General features: G+C 37.0%; 2 protein-coding genes across 3 annotated transcripts; both read left to right on the top strand.

The window, feature by feature from the left end:
• Window positions 1-1,828: 1,828 nt before the first annotated feature.
• LOC144633951 (neurexin-4-like) lies at window positions 1,829-14,531 on the top strand. Of its 2 annotated transcripts, none has more exons than XM_078492882.1 (4): window positions 1,829-1,941; window positions 9,893-10,146; window positions 10,595-10,709; window positions 13,212-14,531. In XM_078492882.1, the coding sequence occupies exons 1-4, from the start codon at window positions 1,842-1,844 to the stop codon at window positions 13,844-13,846; spliced, it is 1,104 nt and encodes a 367-aa protein (XP_078349008.1). In that variant the 5' UTR covers window positions 1,829-1,841; the 3' UTR covers window positions 13,847-14,531. The 2 variants fall into 2 exon arrangements, with proteins under 2 accessions (XP_078349008.1, XP_078349017.1); XM_078492891.1 differs by lacking the exon at window positions 1,829-1,941 and adding an exon at window positions 9,169-9,267.
• A 5,402-nt stretch (window positions 14,532-19,933) lies between these two features.
• On the top strand, window positions 19,934-22,874 carry LOC144650957 (contactin-associated protein-like 2). Its single transcript, XM_078510804.1, has 4 exons — window positions 19,934-20,080; window positions 20,722-20,975; window positions 21,490-21,604; window positions 22,240-22,874. The coding sequence occupies exons 1-4, from the start codon at window positions 19,996-19,998 to the stop codon at window positions 22,872-22,874; spliced, it is 1,089 nt and encodes a 362-aa protein (XP_078366930.1). The 5' UTR covers window positions 19,934-19,995.
• Window positions 22,875-23,219: the final 345 nt, after the last annotated feature.

Raw genomic sequence — 23,219 nt, 5'->3', positions numbered from 1 at the left:
TTTAAAATACTTAACTGAAAACTAAAAACTAATATTTACCATGTCTTAAGCGCAACAGAGTTTGCAACAGTTACTATTGTTGTCCACGTAGTCCGATAGATTGAGTTTTCTAATTTTAGTTTTGAATGCAGCCACAGTCGGCGAGTTTTTCAGGTCTTTGCTTAATTTTGACCATAGAAGTGGTTCAAGATATCTGATACAATGTTTCCCGTAGCGTTTAGTATCAAAACGCGGTAAGACAAAATCACTGTTTCTAAGCGAGTGTGTAGTGTCTTTGCAGACAAAAAGGGCAGAGACGTTGTCTGGCGCAAGCCCGTTCTTGACCTTATACATAAGCGTTGCTGTATCTTGTAAACGCCTATTATATAGTGTGGGCAAATCTGCCCGTCCCAAGAGTTCGTTATAGGTTTCGGCGTGGGATCTGAATATAACTCTTAATGCGCGTTCCTGAATTCTCTCAAGTGTGACTACCACTGTTCGGCTCCTACAGCCCGTGCCAGTACTTGGCGAAGTAAAAAACTGAACATAAGCTGCTCCGCGGGTATATATGGCTCTTACAGGTCACTTTTTAAAACGCGTTTTTCTTAAGGAAAACATTAAGCGATTTCTTAAAATTCTTAAAGCCTGACAGAGGAACCCTAACATAATGTAAAATCATAGTAATATTTGTGACGATTAAGCGAGGTATTAAAAGATCGGAGATTTACAACAAATCTTCGCAATCAATAAAAGTTAGATAATTTTACGCCAAAATATTGAGAAAATCGAACTAAGAAATTAATTATATATAATTTGGAAACTTGCGAAAAAGAAAAACATCCGATTCGATTTTGCATTATTTTCAAGCTAGCTCTAGTAGAACACGATATTTTAAAGGTTCGTGCCAAGTTTCCGCGTGTTTTGTTCGTACGGTTTAAAAAATTTCAAACAAAAGGTTAGGTAATTATGCTTTCCCAGTGGCTCGTCGCTCTGCAAACCTGCATCACGTATAAATTTTAATTCTTCTTTGTTGTCGGACGAGTGTTGTTAATTTCAAATTCAGCACAATTTTCTGCCGCTTGGGATTGCTTTGCGTTTGAATGTGCAACTCCCATGGTAATTTCATACATAGCAAAAAAAAAATAATGGTATTAACAGTGTCATGTGTTGAATAGCTGAGTGGACGGGGATTAGTGTTTTAGGATAATTAACCATGGATACTATTTCTTCGTGGACGGGGATTAGTTTTCCTGGATAATTAACCATGGATCCTGTTTCGAATAAGTACTTGCTCTTTATCCTGTATTGTTCGACTTATACCGGCTGCTACTTAACCGTAAATTGAATTGTCCCACGAACAAATTTCGTTAGGCCCTCAGATGTTCAATTACAGGAAGACTAACTGACCTAAAAGTATTCAAGGTTTTAGTGCAAGCTAAGTGTGGAATCGTCCATAAGTTCTGTGCGGTCGTGTTTCCACGACATTTAAATTTGTTTATGTAAACATGTTTTTTATTTTGGCGAGACAAGTAGTTTTTACCGACTTCGCACGCTAAAAAAAACAAACAAACCAAAAAAACACGCAAACATAACTTTGTGCCATAACTCAGATATGGGGTAATCACAGTGTGTCGCAAAATGTTTCCCGCGATCGATATTTTCCGCATTTATGATAAGAACGTTGGAAAGTCAGTGATTAATTCTACAATACAAGGGATTTAACCACTATAGTGAAATTTATTAACATTCTTTTCAACCACCTGCTGTAGTTCTGCCAAAAGAGAAACTACTACATAATGGGCGAAACCGCGGAGTGTTTTGCATACAGCATTAAACTGCGTGGCTAAACAGTGTTCAGAGGAATGGCTTCTTCGAATGATTTTGGGCATGGAATCATAGCTATTGTTCCTACCCTTTGCGTTTTATTTGGAATCATGTTCCCATCTTGTTGTGCCTGCACTGGTGAGTATATTTTATGTCAGTTTAATTATTACATTTACGTTTTTTAGCTAAGAAGGTCAATTGTCCGTGGTTGCGGCCGGCTTTCTTTTCGTCGATTCCACATAGAAATCATCGCTGAAGACTTTTTCTCTGTGTTTGGGGTGATTAGTTCTCGCCTGCATCTTACACTCGTATTTTGCCTATAAAACGATCCTTAAATGCAGCATGGACGAAAGAATTTACCAATATAAATATTTTCGTCAAAAGGCAGGTACATCGTCACTATGATTTTTTGGGAAAAAAAATAATTCAAACTTGGTCAGATTTTTCGGTCATTTACTCTTGATTGGGTAGTGAAGACTCTCTGAAATAAGGTCAAGGGAGTCATTTCGGATACTATTACAACAATTACAGAGACTGAAAGTTCCTCGTATAAGCAAAGAAATGTACCAGCAGATCAGTAAATTCCATTATTTCTCCGGTCGCATCTCCTTATTTTATTTGTTATCTCAAAATTCAACTTCGAAGTTTAATAAGGAAGCAACTGCTCTCTATTATTCACTCCCAAAATTGTATTTTCTCTCAGGTATCATCCATACTAATGCGTCTTCGTTGATTCTTTTCGCCTATTGCTCACACTGATTCGATTGAAAAAGCTCATCGTTTTCACTGAAAACGTATCCGCTTAAAAACGTTGTTCAGAACGGAGACATTTATAAACGGAGCCCTACACGGCTCGCATATTACATTTCAATTTCCTCAACAACAACACACACTTTATTACCAAAATTAAATTAGATTAAAACTACAAACATAGCAAATTAATACAAAAATTAGGCAAATTTACTCTGGATAACTAAAAAGCTAATCGAGCTGAGTAAAAATAATTAATCTTTACACATAGGAGATTGTTTCGCACTAAAGCATGAAAAAGGAAACAAGGCAAAGAAGCACATAATAACTAAATAAATGAGTATAGGTACCAGTTGAAAACTCATGAACATTAATAGTAATTTCTGATAACTACAAAAAGGTATTTTGGTGTGAGTTATAATATTCCCTTTGTATCTTCCACAGATGACGAATGTCGCATCATCATGTTCAAGGAACCAATAGAAAACAAGGCAATGTCAGGTCACGTGATCAGAAGTGAGGAGGTACCTAATCAAGGGACCTGCCGACTGATGTGTTATATGGAACCCAACTGTGTGTCCATTAATTTTGGACCATCAGAAGAAGAAAAATACAAATGCGAGTTGAACAGCGCCAATGCTGAAAACAAATTGTCCATCCTTGAGGAAAGGGAAGCTTTCACTTTCCTAGCTATCGAGGTAACTTTTTCATGGTCAAATTGGAAGGTACTAGATCCTCTTCATGAAACTAAGCTAAAATGTAACTTCCGCCAGCGATCTTACGCAGATTCCAATTTCGTTTTTAGCTTATTTAAACCGCATTCATCAGTAATTGTCAAAAGAAGACCGAAGTAAACATTGTCCAAATCATTTTTAGTTAAGATCCTCCTCCCTAGTACTGCAATTTAAAAACGAATATTCATTGGTCAAAATTTGGTTAACGGAAGAAAAGAGGTGCAAGGACTTACATGAAAATAATCACAGATTAACTTCGATTAAATCTATTTTTTAAATGGTGAACACAGTTTTGTCACGTTATTTATATATTTATTTTTTGCCCGTCATTATTCAAGTTCGTTAACTTCAAGTAGTAGCTTTAAATTAGCAGACGCCAAAGTGAAAAATGGTTTAAACTTTGTGCAATTCGTAGCCTATATTGACGTTATTCATGTTAACCAGCTCTCGAACAACCTAACATTTGCTACAATGACTTATATTTTTAAGTCACGACTCAGTGTTTTTATGGTGACGTCACAATTCCTAGTGTTTTCTACCAGTTTAATGTCAGTTTCAATTTAACGTTTTCTCTTAAACAGAATCCTTGTAGCAGCAGTTCATGTTTAAACGGCGGCACCTGTCAAGCTGGATTCACCAGTAAAGGTTTTCGTTGTGCCTGCCGCCCTGGATTCGCCGGAGCTAACTGCAGTGGTAATGTAACTATTGTAGCCGGTATCCATCTCAGTTCCATCGCGAAAAATACGGGAGAATGTTTAAGTTCTAACCAAGCACAGTGCAAAAGCTAGCTTTTCGCTATTGTGTAATTCACTTAAATGTATCAAACGTGAGCCAAAAAAAACCTTCCAGTTCAAACGTACATTTGAATTATAGTCAAGACACCTCTCGACATCTCTTGTCATCTCTGTTGGTCGGCTAACAGAAACGGCCTGCACCTAATTGCGACTACGGATGCATAATCATTGAAAAAGCTTCATAATTCGAAGGTAATTTTTCCTTTTACTGAATTCTTTCACAGTGTTAATAAAGTTTTGCAGCGACTTAAAGAAGCATGTCCCAACAGCGGAAAGCGGTGTTTATGTCATTGACCCTGACGGTGAAGGAGGCTTGCCGCCCTTATATGACGTCACCTGTGACATGACTGACAAGAATGGAGTTGGCGTGACCGTCATAAGTCACGACAGCGAAAAAAGAACGCTGGTGGACGGATTTGAAGATCCAGGCTCTTATTCACGCAGCATTCAATACAAGGGAGCGAACTTTTCTCAGCTTGCAAGTCTCGCCAATGTCTCTTTACACTGTGAACAGTTCATCAAGTATGAGTGCAAAGGTTCAGTGATATTCAGTAACAATAATCATGCCTGGTGGGTGTCACGTGATTCAGCTGAGATGAAGTACTGGGGCGGAGCAGAAACCGGTAGTGGTAAATGTGCATGTGGGATGAACAACTCATGTGAAGACGAACAACTTGCCTGTAACTGTGATATGAATGACAATGTGTGGCGTGAAGACAGCGGTCTCCTCACCGACAAGGCTCACCTTCCAGTTAAGCAGCTAAGATTTGGAGATACGGGTTATGACAGAATCAAGAGATTTCAGGAAGAAGGTTACCATACACTAGGAAAGTTCAAGTGCTATGGAATTGCCTGATTGTAAAAAGTTACACCTGATAGTTTTCATAAGTTCTCTTTCCCATTGTCTTCCATTCTGTCTCAGCTTGTCAACGACACGGAGAAAAGGCCCTAGGAACCAGAATTCTTTCCCATCGTTAAAGCTTTAACAAAAAAACAAAAACTTTAAAAAGTAAACAAAAAAACAAAAACTTTAAAAAGTAAACCTAAACATTTTCGGTGTCCTAGGGTGTTTTTTTTTTTGAAAATTAAAATTATCTTTTTATTTTTGACTGGTTTTCAATTAACAAAGGTTACCATAGCAACGATTATCGTTTTCTTTTGTTTTCAGACAAGCCTGATTTTCTTGAAAAACGCTCTTACAGATTTTTCTAAAATTTCGCTAACAGCATGTCAATCCACTATACCTTAAAATATCAAAAAATGAATACCAAGAGACAATATAGTTTTCGAGAAATCAGGCTTGTTTGAAAACAAAAGAAAACGAAAATCGTTGCTATGGTAACCTTTGTGACTTAGTTACTAGTTAAAAATAAACTTTGGTCATATTTGATCATTATGGTGTATTTTGGCAAAAAATCGAAGATTGACTTCTTAGATATTTTAAGGACGTTAAGATTGGAAAAAATAATAAAAGAAAAAAGCTAGGAAACTAAAACGTAGAAAACAAAACAATAGAAATATCACTTTAAATCATGTCAAAGCCAAAGGTCCAATAAATAGTTTAAAAAAAGTATGACACAGACTAAGTATGGAATAATGGCACAAAAAATCAAGGTCAGAGAAGAAGACAAGGCATTCTCTTTGCACTGGCTAAATTCCTTTTTTCAACTGAATTTTTGCGCGTGATCTTTTTGTGTTGATTGGCATTTTTAGGATTGCATGATAGTCTAACTACATTAAAAATAAATAAAATTATCTTTCTAAAGGAAGCAAACTTCGTTTTAAGATGCCAAACTAATTTCACCGCTTTTCTTATAAGGGTATTTTGATTTAGCTGAAATTCAATTTTACAACCTTGTGTAGAGAGATTGTTGTTTATTTTGATGTTTTCATGTATATTGAATAGATTCAATAGCTTAATGTTTTGATATGTGTTAACTGTAAATAGCGAAGACTAATAACAATATGGTCTTTACAACATCTTCATGCGATGTAGTTTGCTACATGTACAAGTTTATTTATTTGATTTTGTTTATTATTTATTGTTTAGATATAACCATGTACGTAGACTGCTTATTAATTAAAGTATTGTTATTGTCAATAAATCGAAATAGTAATCTTTGTGTTTTATTTCTGTACAACAAAAGTAATTGCAAAAGGCTGTTCAGTTTTATACATTTTGAGTCTAATGGTAGCAGTGCACCGTTCAAATGCCTTCTAAGTTAAGAAACTGGGAAAGGCTAAACCTTTACTTTGTAAAGGTAAAGGTAATTTATTTTACGTCAAAAGCACGGGGAGTGGTTGCCCAGTCTCCCGAGCCAGAGGCTCATGATAAAAGTGTTTGACATACATGTTAAAAAAATGTTTAAAAACTATATATTAAAAAATACAATATTATTATACTATTAAAATCTTAAAAATATGCGTTAAAAATACAATATTAAAATACGATAAAAATACATGTCTGTAAAAGAATAATTAAAACCAAGAACTGCATTGGCAGTCACCAAAGTTTATTGAATTTATAGATGGTTAATAAAGTTGTAACGTTTGGTGCATTTTTGGCTGCCGGTGGTAGCTGATTCCAAATTCTAGAGAAAACATAAGAATTCGAGGCGTGGAAGTGTCTACTATTGTAAGGGCATTGTTCTACGTTTAGCTCGCTGCTTCTGAGATTGTATGGCGTGACCCGGGGCTTGAATAAGTTGGTGATATAGCATGGGCCATTTTCTTTAAAACACTTAAAAAGTATTATTAGAGATTGTTCAATACGTCTATGTTCTAGCGTTGTCATGCCCAGAGGTTTGAGTAAAAAAGGAAAGAAAAGACTACTCCGCGAACACAAGGTTGGAGGAGGATACCGGGAAGAAGTCATACGTCACAACAAAATCTTGACGTCATAAGCTACCGAGTAGGCATCGCCTCGGTTCTAGGCTAGACTATTGTAATAACGATCGCATTATCTTTTTAGAGTTGAGTGATAATTTGTTAGCTGAGCATTTTTACTTAGGCAACGGACATAGTCAAATAACGGCCTCTTCCTGTGAGCATGATAAGCGGGCTGGCCCGGTTAGCAAACGAAAGTCTCACTTCATGCCCTGCCTGTTCCCTTGTTAAAATATTATCGTGTTCATATGAGATAACATCAGCATGCTGTCCCGAAGGCAAGGTATATGCTCTCTTTACCAATTTATGGCAGAAAGAAAATTGAATGATAATGACCTGGGCCGAAAAATAGCCCTGCCAGCTTCACGCATGTTCTGCATCTCCTGACTTGTCCTTGGTAGGCAAGTAAAAAGTGGGCAGTGTTTACATGGAAAAAAGCGAATGACCTTTATTTCAACCGAAGAACAGTGGCTGTTTATCTGACAAACCCATTACTCAGTTATTCAATTTTACGACATATTCACCTCCCTAGGCCACTAGTCTGACACTAGGCCCCTCGCGCGTGCGTCAAACCCACCAAACTGCCAAGCTATTTTGGATATTGATATTACCTAACGGAAAAGTTTTTTTTGAGATCTACAGAAACTCTACTTTCAAGATTGAAACAAATATTCATTTAATACAGAAACCAGCAAAATATTAAAAAAAAAACATGGGACATATCTTAATAATCTATATTTTTCTTGTCTTCATAACGAATATCCGTGTGTGTCCTCACGACAACTTCTATGCAAATGAGACTTATGATATATATTATTTACAAACTGTAAAATATTTTGTCTTCATTGCTTTATCTGGATCAAGACAGGACGTCAAGGGAATTAATTTGCCTTAATTTATCTAATACCTGCAGTTTTAGCGAATTTAAACGCGGGTTAAATTTTAATTTTACAGAAACAACTTAAAGAGTCCTTAAACTACAGCAGGTGTTTCAAAACAATGATCTAACTTTGTTTCTGAGGCCTTAGAACTCACTTGTTATCAACGAAAGTTTTTTTACTACTTAAAAATTCAACTTCACGGCAAGAGCAACGCTGCTGCTTTCAGCCGTTCAGCGAATAGCATAGAATATCAGTTGTTATGCAAACCGATATTTCTGAATTTGTCTGAAGCTACTGTTCCCGAACAAGCTAGGGCCTCTGGGTTTAATGCACATATACAAAAATATACTTTTCTTCGTTCACTGGATGTAATTTGTGGATGATGAACGTCCCCATGAGACGTTTCCACATCATAACAAAGAGTTATTTTACGGTGTGGGTTGAATATATGTACCCGCAAACAGGATAATAAGCTATTTTTAAAATAAGCGAAAAAATGACGAGCCATAGCGAATAAATTACTTAAAAACTGGCTGAAAAACACAGATGTATCACGGTTTTTTGCGACCGACTTGAACCTTTAAAGAAAGAAAAAAGCAAACTAAAAAGAAACGTTGATAAATTATTATTTAAATTATATTGACAACGTGATGAGCATTCGTGCCTGAACTCACGCCAATTTGTTAACAAAAGTGATGAATTATAAAAGCTTTGCTGTTTTCATTATTGCATTTTGCTGAAACATGCTGGAAGAGAGGGGCATTAATTTGGCTTAATTTACCAAGTACCTGCTGATACGCCGATGGCAAAAGGTTAGTTTGTAGTTGGTAGGGAGGTCCCTGTCGCCATTCCACCCTGCTCGAGTCGTATTTTCATAATGTTTTTTTAATTAAGAAAAGGAAGTCAACCCTTCCTTGAAGATTCTATCACAAGAAAAAATACTATGTCCAAGTGTCAAAGAAATAAAACTCTTTCATGTATTAAACTTACAATAAGAACTCAAGTTTGTTTCAAAATACTAGCCTCCAGCAAGTTTACAAATTTTGGCCTGAATTTCAATTACTTTGCGATTCGTAGCTTTTTGCTGAATTTTCTGGATGGAAAAAGCAACAAATTGGCATATTTACGAATTTAAAATCATCATCGACTAATAAGACATTGCTAGGGTTTTGATGACTGCAGTAAGATTTACTGTTCATTCTTTCAATAAACACCTGCTGTTTTTTAAGTTGTTCCAGCTAGGAGGGAAAGTATTTAATGCACGAAACCGTTATGTGTTTTGCATACGGTCTTAACTGCGTAGCTACGCACTGTCAAGAATGGCTCGTTTCGATAGTTTTAAACGTAAGGCTGCAAGTGTTTTTTCTTCCCTTTTTACTGTATTTCTTATCATATTCCCGTTTTCTTCCGCTTGTTCTGGTAAGTATCATTCAGTTAATTCTGGTTTCTTAGTTTATCTGGTCATACGAAATGGCTTCGTAACCATGCTTAATTATTTTTTCGTGTTAGATATTTAAGATTGCGCGGGCTAAAACGTGCAGTATGAATGTTGGGTTTATGTCCCTCATTCCCATGTCGATGTTCCATGGTCTTTTTCATTTATGTCGAGTGAGGACATTCGGCCGATGTTTGCACGGGTACTTCTGTGTGAACGTTTATTGATTGACTACTGCTAAACCTGTACACGTTTTTAAAAGCACCTCGAATCTTATAACGTATAACTCCTGGGAAAGCTGGTCTAAAGTTCTTGGGCGTAAATCTTCCTAAGCAGATGAGTTTATTTTTTAGTTTAACCCGGCGTGAAACCAATGATCCTATGTCACCAATATTCAGTTTTTCTAACGCTTTATCTAGACATATTGAGCTGAGGTATTAATTTTAATTTAGTAATTAGTAATTTGCTCTCGAGCATATTTGCAAAACTTTATCTCAACTTTCTCATTCAGTTTTACTTACACTGCAAATTTTTTCTGAAATATACCTATATAGTTTCATTTATTTCTAGAAAAAGAAAATTCTTTATTGTAAATTTTTTCATTCACAGGTGACGAATGCCGCATCATCATGTTCAAGGAACCGATGAAAAACAAGGCAATGGCAGGTCACGTCATCAGAAGTGAGGAGGTACCTAATCAAGGGACCTGCCGACTGAAGTGTTATATGGAACCCAACTGTGTGTCCATTAATTTTGGACCATCAGAAGGAGGAAAATACAAATGCGAGTTAAACAGCGTCAGTGATGAAAACAAATTGTCCTTCCTTGAAGAAAGGGTAACTTTTACCTTTCTAGCTATCGAGGTAATTTTTTGACGAAGTTATGTTCAGTTGCTATAGCTATGTTAATTAAAGTCGAACATTTGCTATAATATATGTTTTTCTATCACCTTTTATTAAACTTTCTTGCCAGTTGCAGAATCGGATCTAAGGGAGGTAATCACGACGCTCGCCATCCTATTTTAATTGAATGAATGTCCTCATTCTCTCTTCCCCCTCACTCTCCCTTCCCTCTCCCCCTTTCTCTCTTTTGATTCAACGCCAAGAGAAGAAAAAGCTTTGTACCACTAAGCTTTATCCTTTGGACACATACTGACTTAAATTATGTACCCAGAAAACAGCTGAGGCCAAATGAGTGGGAAAATAACGGTGGCTACAATTATGTTTCAAGTGTTACAGCACATCCATCACATTCTTTCCATAAAACGTATGGATCTTTTTTATAGACTTACTATAATTTTCTCTCTAACAGAACCCTTGTAGTAGCAGCCCATGTTTGAATAATGGCACCTGTCAAGTTGGATTCACCAGTAAAGGATTTCGCTGTATCTGTCCTGCGGGATTCCCAGGAGCAAACTGCCGTCCAGGTATTGTAACTCTTCTCTACATCTCGTCCAGTTGTCAGTTTTGTGCTAGCTTTTGTCTTGTTGCTGCTTTTTTTTTCTTTAAAACCGAACGAATATCCCAAGTCGAATATATCCCCAGACTGTCTGTCGGAAATTTTCCGCATAACTTCACTTTTTTTACCGTCCTTTTATTTCGACCATAGCCATCCACACTACAAAGTAACGTTAATGCTATGAACTGGTAATTACAGAAAGATCGTCAATACCAATGTGACGAATTACCTAACACAGAACAAGTTACAATATAACAAGTATTTCTTTAATCAGCTCCGAATAGCTCAGACGTGGAGTACATTCATATAAAGCTTGGATGATTTGAATAACTTTTAAAGCGAATATGCTCATTGAATATATAAATGTAACAAGATGGAGTTAAAAACCAGTTTGCACAGGAATTTTTTGCTACTCATAAAGTGTTTAAATAAATTTATTTGCCTAAATGTTTATAGCGTTTTGTTCATAAGTCATCAAAAAAAGTTCGATCTGCGCGAAGTTATTCTATTAATTTCAATGACATCAAGCACACAGGAATGCCGCTTGAGGATATTCAAATTGCAACTCTAACAACTTTGACATTCTACGAACTCTTATTCTTGAGAATGATGCTGGACACATAGAAATGCCGATGGACATTACTTTTACTATTTTTTGTTAAATACTTCAACTAGCAACTGATTATTCGATTTTCTCAATTAGGCATCATAAAATAATTTAGGAGTGAATTTTCCAGGTGAACGTTTGCTTTTTGTCTCGTGACGTCATGACGTTGTCATGACGACAAGATAATTCTACAGGGGGAGAGGTGCATTCCATGCGTGTTTGCTTTCTGAGGCCGCCGAATTTTCCCGCCATGTCAACATTTTTCCCGCCATGTCAACATTTGCTTTGTGATCTGAGGCCGCCGGAATTTCATATCAAAGAACAGATAATGTTTCTTTACAAAGGTCGCAACTAACGCGCTGGTTTATCAAACTGTAGGGTAGGAGTATTTATTGTAAAGGGCTTATTGTGTAAAAATACAGGCACGCTTTACTGTTCTTAAAATTTATTTCTTTTTTTACGTTTACGGCTGTAGTACTACTTCAAAAAAAACTGGTAGATCCCGTGGACATTATTTTCCTTGCGTGTCTTCAATTCGAGTATTACCCTAAAACGTGTGGGAATTCAGCTGTCACGAAGACACACGCCAAAGGTCAACTCGTCGCTGTAAGAAAGACAAAACTTAACACCCAAATTGCAAAGTGAACGTCACGACTCTCTCTGGAGAGAGAGATAACGCTCTATTTAGAGATCCTTTCGGCTTTGCTAAAAGGCCTTATCTCTAAATTGTCGAGTCCATTTACTTTTGATAACAATCAATGTCTCACCCGGTTCTTGTTTACAATACATATGTTTTGGTTAATTAAATTTACGTGCACGCTATAGATATATTTTAAGGGTTACATGTCACGGGTTGCGTTACTTGAGCAGATAATATTTTGCGACAATCAATAGCCGATTCCCTCTATAGCGCGCGCCTGCAGGGAATCACGGTAGTTGTATTCATCAAACCATGCGCGAGACTTAGCAATGTGCATCGTTGCTGAGTCTCGCGCATGGTTTGATGAATACAACTACCGTGATTCCCTGCAGGCGCGCGCTATAGAGGGAATCGGGTATTCAGAAACCTTATCAGAGCAATTTCTCAAGCATTTCTGTTTGTATTCTGTTTCTGCTGTTATCGGAGTCCTATAACTGTTCAACGGCTACATGCTTGAATGTACTTTGAATTTAAGTCAAGCCTACTTTCGGCTGCTTGGACAATTTAACAAACATTATCCGCCTGACAGAAATAGCAACGATCAATTAGTATGAATCAAGATGGACGCTTAATTACCGTGATAGTGATCGGAATGGATACCATTAAGGCATCGATTTCAAAACTTTGTTTTTAAGCATGTAATGAGCCTTTCGCGTGAGAACCTTTTGTAGTTGGAATAAACCTTTGTTTTTATCTTTAAGTGTGAAATCGTGAAGTTCGTCGCAAGCATTCACGACAAAGGTTTCTGAATTGACAAGTGAATCAAGAGTTTCGTATATCGTGTTGTGAATGTCACAACTTTTATCGAGCGACAAAAGTAGCTTTAGTTTAAGTTCAAATTTTAGGGGTGAGGAGTCTAAATGTTTCTTTATGTTAGATGCACGCTTTTGAATTTTCGATATCTTTACAAGCGATAAATAGACGTGAAAAGCGGTCTATTTTCAAATTAAACTCTGAAAAGAGTCACGAGACACTTAGCCCAGAGGGCTTTTGATTCTTTATCCCTTTTTATCACTGAGGAGATAAGTTTTCCACTTTTAAATGGACAAAACATTGAAGAATCTGAAATCATCTTTCACATTATAATACAAGAAGCTCTAAAAATAATCCACCGAGTTACACTTTGAGGTCTTTTAAGGTTTAAATTTCTTTCCCATCATCAGCGAGATCCTGCAGCGACTTAAAGAAACTCGACCCCACAGCGGTAAGTGGCACTTACGTCATTGACCCTGACGGCGAAGGAGGCTTGCCGCCCTTATATGACGTTACCTGTGACATGACTGACAAGAATGGAGTTGGCGTGACCGTCATAAGTCACGACAGCGAAGGCAGAACTCTGGTGGACGGATTTGAAGATCCAGGCTCTTATTCACGCGAAATTCAATACAAGGGAGCGAATTTTTCGCAGCTGGCAAGTCTCGCCAATGTCTCTTCACACTGTGAACAGTTCATCAAGTATGAGTGCCATGGCTCGCTTCTGCTCGCAGCTAACCCGAACATAGTATATGGATGGTGGGTGTCACGTGATGGCAATGATATGACATACTGGGGAGGAGCATCACCTGGCAGTGGAAAACAGATTTGCGCATGCGGGATTAACAACTCATGCGCAGATAGCAGTCGTCCTTGTAACTGTGATAAGAATGACAATGTGTGGCGTGAAGACAGCGGTTTCCTCACTGACAAGACACATCTTCCAGTTAAACAGCTGAGGTTTGGAGATACTGGCGTTACAAGTGACCACGATGAGCGCGGCTTTCATACACTGGAAAAGTTTAAGTGTTATGGAACTGCCTAACTGTAAAGTATTTTAACACTGCCCTGGAAACTGGACGAGGACGAGGGAAATTTGAAATATTTAAAAGAATAATTTCTGACGGCATGTCCCTCTACTCAAATTTTCTTTTCTTTTATTTCAAAAGCAAAGAAAGGTAATTAAGGTGTAAATGTGTGATTTAGCAATCGTCAGCTTTGCTGATAAAATAGCGCATAAGCGTTCTTTTCAGTGGCATCAAATTAGAGACGAGAGGTAAAACTGAGGCAGGAGCAAACAACGAGGAATTTTGAGTAAACGTCTTGGAATGTTATTCTGTTTGCCGATATTGTTTAGTGCCTCTTAAAGAGATATTTGTGTAAACTAACACAGTTTAATCTATTTGGATATTTTAGTGGCAGAAACTTTTAGGAAACAAAATCTTATTACTTTGTGAGCTGTTGTTGTTGTTTTCTCGCGCCCAAAACAACTTTTTTTGACCTCTCCAAAAACAACAGGCATTATATTTTGCATATCACGAGAGTTCGACGTGACATTTTACTTACAGACTTTACGAACAGTTATTTACCCAAAATGTTTGGTTGCATCTGCTGAGGTCCTCATTAAATTCCATATTAAGGTACCAAATTGTCTAATAATCAAATTTAACTGACGTTGTATCAAGAGAAACACCATCTTCTTTTCACATTTCATTGTTTTACACTTAACTTTCGTACTAGCTGTAACAACAATTTTTTACTTCAGGGATGTCTTGCTTAAGGTGGCTGGTAACGGTTTCCAGCACTTTCCAGCTCTTATACTTTGACGGGTCAGTGCTACAAATCTTTATCAGTTGAGGCTACAAAAATGGTATGAAATTAATGCCTAATGATGGTGAATATGTTGTGGTTATTTTCATGACTTCACTTGTTACTATAGCAACAATATAACCTGTTAAAACACCCTTAATTTTGGCTTTAAGTGCTTATAACTCAGATACGAGCTCGGTGACCCCCATTTTTTATTATTGAACATTGATCAGCATGTTAAGATACAATGTTTTGCAAAGTTAAAAAAAATTCTACGAAGCGGTTTCAGAGCCACCTTAAAAATTTGAAAATTTAATTCCGCCACGCACCATTGACACAGACGATACGGTCGTTTCTTCCCCCGTTTTTACACAGTTTCGAACTTCTCTTACATAAACATCGCTAATATTTACCTTCCAAATGTTGCTGTCACAACCACTTAAGTTCAAAACGGATGCAATTAAAATTAATTGAAAATTCAGCGCCGCCATACGGCCAAAGTTTGTATCGATCTGTTTTCGTGGCGAACGAAGAAGTTGAAATTTCTTTGTTCTGTACTCGACATTTCATTGGCTGAAGCTAACTTTGTCTGGGTGACCCCGGTTACAGTAGCCGCACTGTAAATGGCTTCAAAGTTATGACTCATTAACATTTAAGAGATTTGTATGGAAAAAGTCACCCTGACCTGCCTAGCCTCGTTTTTCATGTTTTTGGCAATGTAAATGCCTCTTTAACTTACCATTAGATGAAATTATAGCCTTTAAACTTCATACACTGATTTACTTTGACATTATCTTTAAGTTAGAGTAAGTTAATTTTGTTGACAAATGATTTTTCTGGGAGCCGAAAATTAACAGCCGCCATATTTGCATTGGGTCTATGAACAAGAAAAGAGATCGCTTGTTAACTGAATTAAACTAGATAAATGCTCTCATAAACCCACAAGTGTAAAGGAGTTTCTGATGCTACCGATAATGGGAATTTCTAAACATGGCTTTCTTGTTTCGATTGGGATTCTGTGTGCGAAAATTAAATTTTTATGTTCGAGATATTTAGCAGTATGTCATTTATCAACATCAAATTTATTTTGCAAATTTACTAAATAGTGGTGAAGTTCTTTTAAACAATATTGATATAATTCAGCTGGTTACAGAATTTAAGTTAATATTTCTAAAGACAGAAAACTATTCATTCATTATATTAAACGAATACTATGACTAATTTGTTTGTAAGGTGGGAAATAAGTATACTTATTAAACTGTTCTTACTGTCACGTTTTCATACGTCGTAACAAGTCAAACTCCGCGCAATTGTTTTATTACTTTCATTCCTATTTATTAACATAGTGGTGTGGTTAATATGCAATAAAAGTATTTGAACGACTGTTCAGTGTTATATAAATTTTGAGGTTTCCTGCAATTTCTTGAATTGTCTTAAAGAAGCTACGTAACGGGTATTTGGCGGATTTTTGCGTGGTAGGCAACTTAACCCATGCAAAACATTATCTTTGAACATCTAAAGGAAGATATAACCTTTATTTGCAAAGAAAAATCAAACGACGGTTATAAATATCTATTTTGTTGAAACGTGGAAACAACTTGAAAAGTTTATCCTCAATTTTTTAGTCTAATGCTTGCGTGCGCTTTGCGCATGCGCATTAGACTCTTTGTTATATGAAAAAAGCTGTTAGCAATCCCAAGGGAATGGTTCGGGATCGATAATCGTTCGCTGTAATGTAGAAAACAATGATCAGCTGCAAGAACGGACTCCGTACGGACACGCATGATTAGTTTCAATTAAAAACAGCCAATCAGCGACACGTGTTCCCACGCATAAATAAACGTTCTTTCTCAAGTCACGATTATTCAACACTTGAACAGGACGAAATAATTTTCCAGTTAAGACATTTGTAAGCTTTTTGTGAAAATAAATCTTCGTTTTCAGTTCAGTTAAGCACTTGTGTTTTCGTCTTGCTTAAAAAGCAAGACGTCTTTGAGAAAAAATATTTCGACGGCGACTCGCGTTTATTTACACAATGCGACCAAATATTTATTTGTTTTAAAAAATAGAAAACTTTACCTCGGTTTTTGTATTTAAGTCATTCGAATTTTGACCAATTTTTTCTTTACAGTGCAAACAAAAACCTTCAAAAATAAAAGATGTACATGGATAAATGTAAATCAAGTTACGCGACTAAATCAAAATGCGTTTGTTTGGCCGCTTTGCAGTATTACACTGTCCCGGCCTTTGCCATACACTGAAATCGAATTTCATGCTTTTACGACTCTCAGAGATCTTAAGTTCTTCTTACAACTAGAAAAATCATAAAATGGTTACATTGATATGGAAGTGATGATTCGCGAAATTTGTACATCATGATAAACAGTCTTCGCTCCTGTGTATGGTAGCTCGATAATAATTGCCTAGTTTCCAGCGTTCAAAAGGTCATCATTATATTGACGTGAGCATTTACACCCGTTTTTAGGAAAATCTGTCACTAAGTGCTTACAGTACAATGGAGTAACAGTCACTATTTCAAGTGCTTTTATTGCAAAATCTGTTTCAAGAGTCATCATCAAAATGGTGAAAAATCTGAAAGAAAACGATGTGAAGTTCTTCAACCCTTGTTGTAATGAACATGCTTTTTGTAAATCGTCACGCAATCTTGTCCAAATGTTTAATCGTTTCTGCTTTTACGGACAATACGGAAGAAGTAACATCAACTCCTGTTCATACTTTAAATTTTGTGAAGCATATAACATTTATGACTGTTTCGTTTTCATCCATAATCATCCACGATGCCCCTAGCTTGCTATAAGCATTTCAAATTAAACTCCCGAACACAAACCTCTAACCAATTTTAACCGGCTTACGAAAACCGCGCAATCTGTATCACTATGCCATACGGCATTAGACTCATGTCACCCTTGGTGACCTATTTTTCAAGTTGCAATCCATTTCCATCGTAACCATCAGCAGCCAAAGACGCTTGTCAACAGTTTCAGTGCTCTAAAATAGCAATTGGTAATAAAAATGGACCATTATTTTAGGTTTTCTACGGCACAAGTATACACATCCGCAGTTCGTATATCTGATTTGGTGAGTTCCAAAACGCTAGCACTCCCCTAGAGGTGTGATCTTGCATCCGGCAACCGCCATTCATCCGTGATTTTAACCTCACATTCGACTTCCCATTCTATGGTCATTAAATAAGTCTATTTTTGTCGATTTCCAACATCTTATAAGGTCTACCTAGTCCAGTCCGTGAAATCTCTCTTCCGCGCCCATGGATAGTAAATAACTATCCATGGTTAAACCCAGGTGCAAGAAGAGAAAGTCCAGAATAACTTGCATGTGCATGCTCAGAACAAACCAATCAAAAGCGCGGAGTGTGGCGTTACTTTCTTGTGACGCGCGCGCTAGAAATGCTCGCTCAAATGACGAATTCAACTACGCGACCAAGCGCGCGAATAAATGCTGTAATAAATTGCATCCAACACCAATTCAATAAACAGCTACAAAATACTAGGAATAATTAACCGATAGCGATTTATGTTTTGGCTGTTAGCTTCTAGTAGACACTGGCTATAAAACTAGGCTTTTTTTTTAAGTTATTCCGGTGATTCTGCTTTAGTACTCGGTCGCGTAGTTGAACTCGTCAACTGTGTGCGTGCGTTTTCAAAAGTGCTGTCAAATATGGTTTTCCTTAATCTCGTACCCAGATCTTCTCAACCCTCGGAGTACCGTGGTAAGTAGACATCTGGGTACGAGATTAGGTTTTCCTCTGATTTCGGGGGAAAAACTGGCGCATGTGTATGCACGTTACCTGGACAAAGTGAACAGAACTGTGTTGGGCAGATTGTTTAATTGTCGTTATAAAAAAAAAACGATCTAGCAGTTGGATACCTCTATTTAAACCGAGTTCCCGCAAAAGTGAGGTTGGGTGAACTTAAAAAAGCGTAAGATGTTTTGAAAGTATTTTTCATTAAAATTTAACCGTGATTCCCCGCAGTGGGATTATGTCAAATGATTCGGAAGTAAAGATGATTTTGTGTGAGGTAGCACGAAACATGAGCGCATACATAATCACAGTTCGCAAGAAATTGTTATCAAAGTCTGCGAGTCACGGCCCAGCCGTTAGTTGTTGTTGCTTTCCTTTTTTGCCCGTTGCATTTTTGCGCAAAATAGAACGCTTTCATTTCAATTGACAAGAAAATGATCGTCTTGAACATAAACAAAGTGCATTTTACTTTGTTTTAAACCTGGTCTCCTGGGTAATTCAACTAAATTCACTAATAGTAGATGATTAGCATATGGAGTGGTCTTATGTGAAACATCTCTATTATGCCACCAGCTAGTCCGCAGGTATTTAATAAATTATGGCCCCTCTCGTGATGTATGCCTGAGAAAAGTATAATTATGAAAACACTGAACAAATAGTCTAAGGAGATTTTTAATAATTAATTTATAATTTATTTTGCGTAGAAGTTGGCGTGAATACAGGCACGAATATTCATCACGATGGCAAGGAAAAACTGATGAAAAATATTTTACCAAGGCTTTTTTGTAGTTTGCTGTCACTGTTTTCTTTCTTTAGAATGGTTAAAGTATATTGAGCGAATATCCGCAAAGCAAACTTTTTAAGAATTCGCTATTCGGCTAGTGTTTGCACTATACATTGTGCACAAAGCATGATACAATTGAATCGATGTGTTAATGGATGTGTCAAATTAGCTAATGGATAATCAATTTTTACCTAACAGCTTTTATTCCTGTTTGTGAGAATGTTTATTCGATTCATATGCGTTAGAGTAAGTGTATTCGAAAGAAAAAGCCTCGAAAATTTAAGGTGGCGCTGAAACCGCTCCGGTGAAATTTTTTAACTTGCAAAAAATTGTATCTTAACATGTTGATCATTATTCAATAATAAAAATGGGGATCACCAACTTCGTATTTGAGTTATGAGCACTTAAAGCTGAAATAAAGGGCGTCTTAACAGGTTATACCGTTGCTATGGTTACCAATGACGTCAAGAAAATTACCACAATTTGTTTATTATGATTGGGCATTTGTTTCATACCATTTTTGTAGTGGTAAGTGATTAATGTTTGTAGCACTGATCCATCAAAGTTTATTAAAACTAGTGGAACGTAAAGAGCAGTATTTCTTTAATTTGCGTAAAATCTAAAGTAGTAAAAAGTCGATGATTTTTTACCTTGAGTTCTGGGGCTTTCTAGGTGATTTTAGTAACCAAGTAAGATTTAACTGCCTTCTTTTGGGAAAGCACCTGCTGTAGTTAACGTTGTTCCTGTCAAAAGTGAAACTATATACTGGGCGAAACCGGAGCGTGTTTTGCATACAGTGGTAACTAGCAGTCTGAAAAAGATGTCTAATCATTTTGAGCGTAAAATTGCAACTATCCTTCTCATCTCATTTGGAATCATATTTCCATATGGTTTGGCTTGTACTGGTTAGTATAATTAAGTTTATTTTAGTTTCGTAACTTTTCTGGTTAAACGGCCTGTTTCTTCCTGCTTGGTTATTTTGCGTGTTACATTTTCTGCAACCGTGGGTGAGAGTGAATTGGGTTTCAATAAATCTCACATAAGATCATTAATTGGCTCTTTAATTAGTACCGAGTGAGAAGATTTGGTCAATACAGTAGCTGCACGGGTACCTCTGTCAGACCGTTTACCAACGGCTCGGGCCGAAGTATTTCTATTGCAGCCTGGCACGGGCTCAGGCAAACAGAGTTAAACAAATTCAATCACACATCGAAATTGCTTGAAAGTTTCTCTATTTTGTTACGTAAAAATATATTGCCAACAGTCACATATGTCGATTGCTGTTTGAGAGCGAGCGTCTGTAAATATCATCAACCTGACACGGGACTGAAAATTCGAATCTTCTTTTATTTCGTTAGAAAGACCCTTTTGGTGAACTATTTTCTGAAATAATGTTTAAAAGTTTCAGCGAATTATAATTAAATATAGATATACGATTTAATCGATTTCTATAAACAGGAAACAAGTCATATGTATAATTTCGCAGTATGCAAATAAGTTTTGTAATTTCCAAGACTCGTTCTAAATTTCCTTTTGTTTTATACAGGTGACGAATGCCGCATCATCATGTTCAAGGAGCCAACAGAAAACAAGGCAATGACAGGTCACGTGATCAGAAGTGAGGAGGTACCTAATCAAGGGACCTGCCGACTGATGTGTTATATGGAACCCAACTGTGTGTCCATTAATTTCGGAGCATCAGAAGAAGGGAAATATATATGCGAGTTGAACAGCGCCAGTGATGAAAACAAATTGTCCTTCATTAAGGACAGGGAAACTTACACTTTCCTAGCTATTGAGGTAATTTTTAAACGGTTAAATTATGTTTGTTGTTTGACTTTTTAATTCACACCAAATTGAGGTTTTCTTAATGTATCAAATTTTGTTTAATTTTAAAAAGGTTTGAAATCTCGAAGCTAAAAGTTATAGTCCAAACTCAGATTAAAAGAAGTGTCCTGAAATGGCCCACCTTTACTCCCCTACTTTTTAACCAAGGAAAGACCCTATCTCCCCTTTCCCTCTCACTTCGATCACATCTTTATACAACAACGTTGTTACAAAGTGGTGCTATCATTGTCACCATTATTGGACAGAACTATTTATTTCCTTCAATAAAATTCCTAATAACGTTATCCTTTACTTGCTGGATTAAATTATCTCCTTATTAAATTAATTGAGTCCTAATTTGTCACAAAATAGCTGTGGCTTCAATGATTAATGTATCAGTAATACAGCAAACCCATCCAATGGTTTATAATATTTTGTCCGGGTCTTGATTTCGGAATTACTATGATATAACTTTCCCTTTTAACAGAATCCTTGTAGCAGCAGTCCATGTTTGAGTGGCGCTACTTGTCAAGTTGGATTCACCAGTAAAGGTTTTCGCTGTATCTGTCCCGCGGGATTTCCAGGGACAATCTGTCTTCGAGGTATGGCATCTTTTCTTCCTATTAGGGCCAGTTGGCTGGGGGTTTCTTTTTGTTTCCTTCTTTTCTTAAAAATTCTATACGAAATTGAATTCTCCATTATTTTGCTTTTGTAATTTCGTTCATACTTTGAAGAAACGTTCTTCTTTTCGTCAGGAATAAGAATTTTATATCAATAACTGGCAGTTGCAAAAAGCACGTATCGTGTCAACTAAAACAGAACAAGTTGAAAATTAAATAGAGCGCGTTCTGATTAAAAACGTTTGATAGATAAGTATGCCTTTCGTCAGGTCCGCCTGGTTTAGACTATGCTACTATCATTAAAACTTGGGATGATTTGCATTGGTTTTAAACCATTAATCACCATTATATTATGTGGTACACAGAGCCTCCCAAATCAGCAGATAATTAAGTACCGAATCCCAGAATACGAATCTCAGGAGACAAAGACCATAGTTTTACCTTGTTATCATTATACATCACTGAAAAAATAAGTTAAGTTCTCCAGTGTGAAATTATCAGACCCAAAGTTAAAGAGGTTAGCTTTATATTGAGGATAATAAACACGTTGTAGAGATTACGACCACCGAATTATTCTTCGAAGCGTTTTGAAGTTGAATTTTCTTTCTCATCGTTAGCAAAGTCCTGCAGCGAGGTAAAGAGGCTTGACCCTACAGCAGAAAGCGGTACTTACGTCATTGACCCTGACGGTGATGGAGGCTTGCCGCCCTTATATGACGTCACCTGTGACATGACTGACAAGAATGAGGTTGGCGTGACCGTCATAAGTCACGACAGCGAAGACAGAATGCTGGTGCAAGGATGTGAACCTGCAGGGTGTTACTCTCGTGACATTCAATACAGGAAAGCGAGTAATCCGCAGCTAGCGAGTCTCACTGAAGTTTCCACACACTGTGAGCAGTTCATCAAGTATGAGTGCTATGGCTCGCTTCTGTTTTCAGCTATAGATAACGAAACATTTGGATGGTGGGTGTCACGTGATGGCAATGCTATGAAATACTGGGGAGGTGCATCACCTGGCAGTGGGGAACAGATTTGCGCATGCGGGATGAACAACACATGTGCAGACACCAATCTTGCCTGTAACTGTGACAAAAACGACTTTGTGTGGCGCGAAGACAGTGGTCTCCTTACTGACAAGACACATCTTCCAGTTGAAGAGTTGAGGTTTGGAGATGCTACCTCTAGACATGGTTACAATGAGCAAGGCTACCATACACTGGGGAAGTTCAAGTGTTATGGAATTGCCTGACCGTAAAGGCTAGGTAACGAGACTTCAGTAACAGCACAACTGTACCTGCCGCATTAAAAAGTCAAAATCAAGAATATTAAAGAAACTTACATGTTCCTGATGACATATAGTTATTTAAGCTTTGGTTTACTTAGATTTAATACGTTTTAAAAGCGACCAACGTATTTTAAGGTCCTCATAGTAGTTAACAATATGATCACTATTTTAACCCTAAAAGTGCTGAAATTAGGGTACTGAATGGAACTGAAATCCAATTTTAGGTGCTTGCGTGGAAAGTATGTTCTTTGTTTGTTTTATTTTTTCACTATATAGAATGACTGTAATAGCATAATGATATGATAGGGT

The sequence above is a fragment of the Oculina patagonica genome, chromosome 1 (genome assembly GCF_052425735.1).
Source record: "Oculina patagonica isolate OP01 chromosome 1, crgOcupat, whole genome shotgun sequence".
NCBI classification, from domain to species: domain Eukaryota; kingdom Metazoa; phylum Cnidaria; class Anthozoa; order Scleractinia; family Oculinidae; genus Oculina; species Oculina patagonica.
Note: the sequence above shows the minus strand (reverse complement) of the source record. Positions and strands in the feature narration are given on the sequence as shown.

Coding starts and splice junctions, on each gene's coding strand:
- LOC144633951 (XM_078492882.1), top strand. CDS start 1,842: ATGGCTTCTTCGAATGATTTTGGGCATGGAATCATAGCTATTGTTCCT. Junction 1,942..9,892: donor ATCTTGTTGTGCCTGCACTG/GTGAGTATATTT, acceptor TTTCATTCACAG/GTGACGAATGCCGCATCATC. Junction 10,710..13,211: donor AGGAGCAAACTGCCGTCCAG/GTATTGTAACTC, acceptor TCCCATCATCAG/CGAGATCCTGCAGCGACTTA.
- LOC144650957 (XM_078510804.1), top strand. CDS start 19,996: ATGTCTAATCATTTTGAGCGTAAAATTGCAACTATCCTTCTCATCTCA. Junction 20,081..20,721: donor ATATGGTTTGGCTTGTACTG/GTTAGTATAATT, acceptor TGTTTTATACAG/GTGACGAATGCCGCATCATC. Junction 21,605..22,239: donor AGGGACAATCTGTCTTCGAG/GTATGGCATCTT, acceptor TCTCATCGTTAG/CAAAGTCCTGCAGCGAGGTA.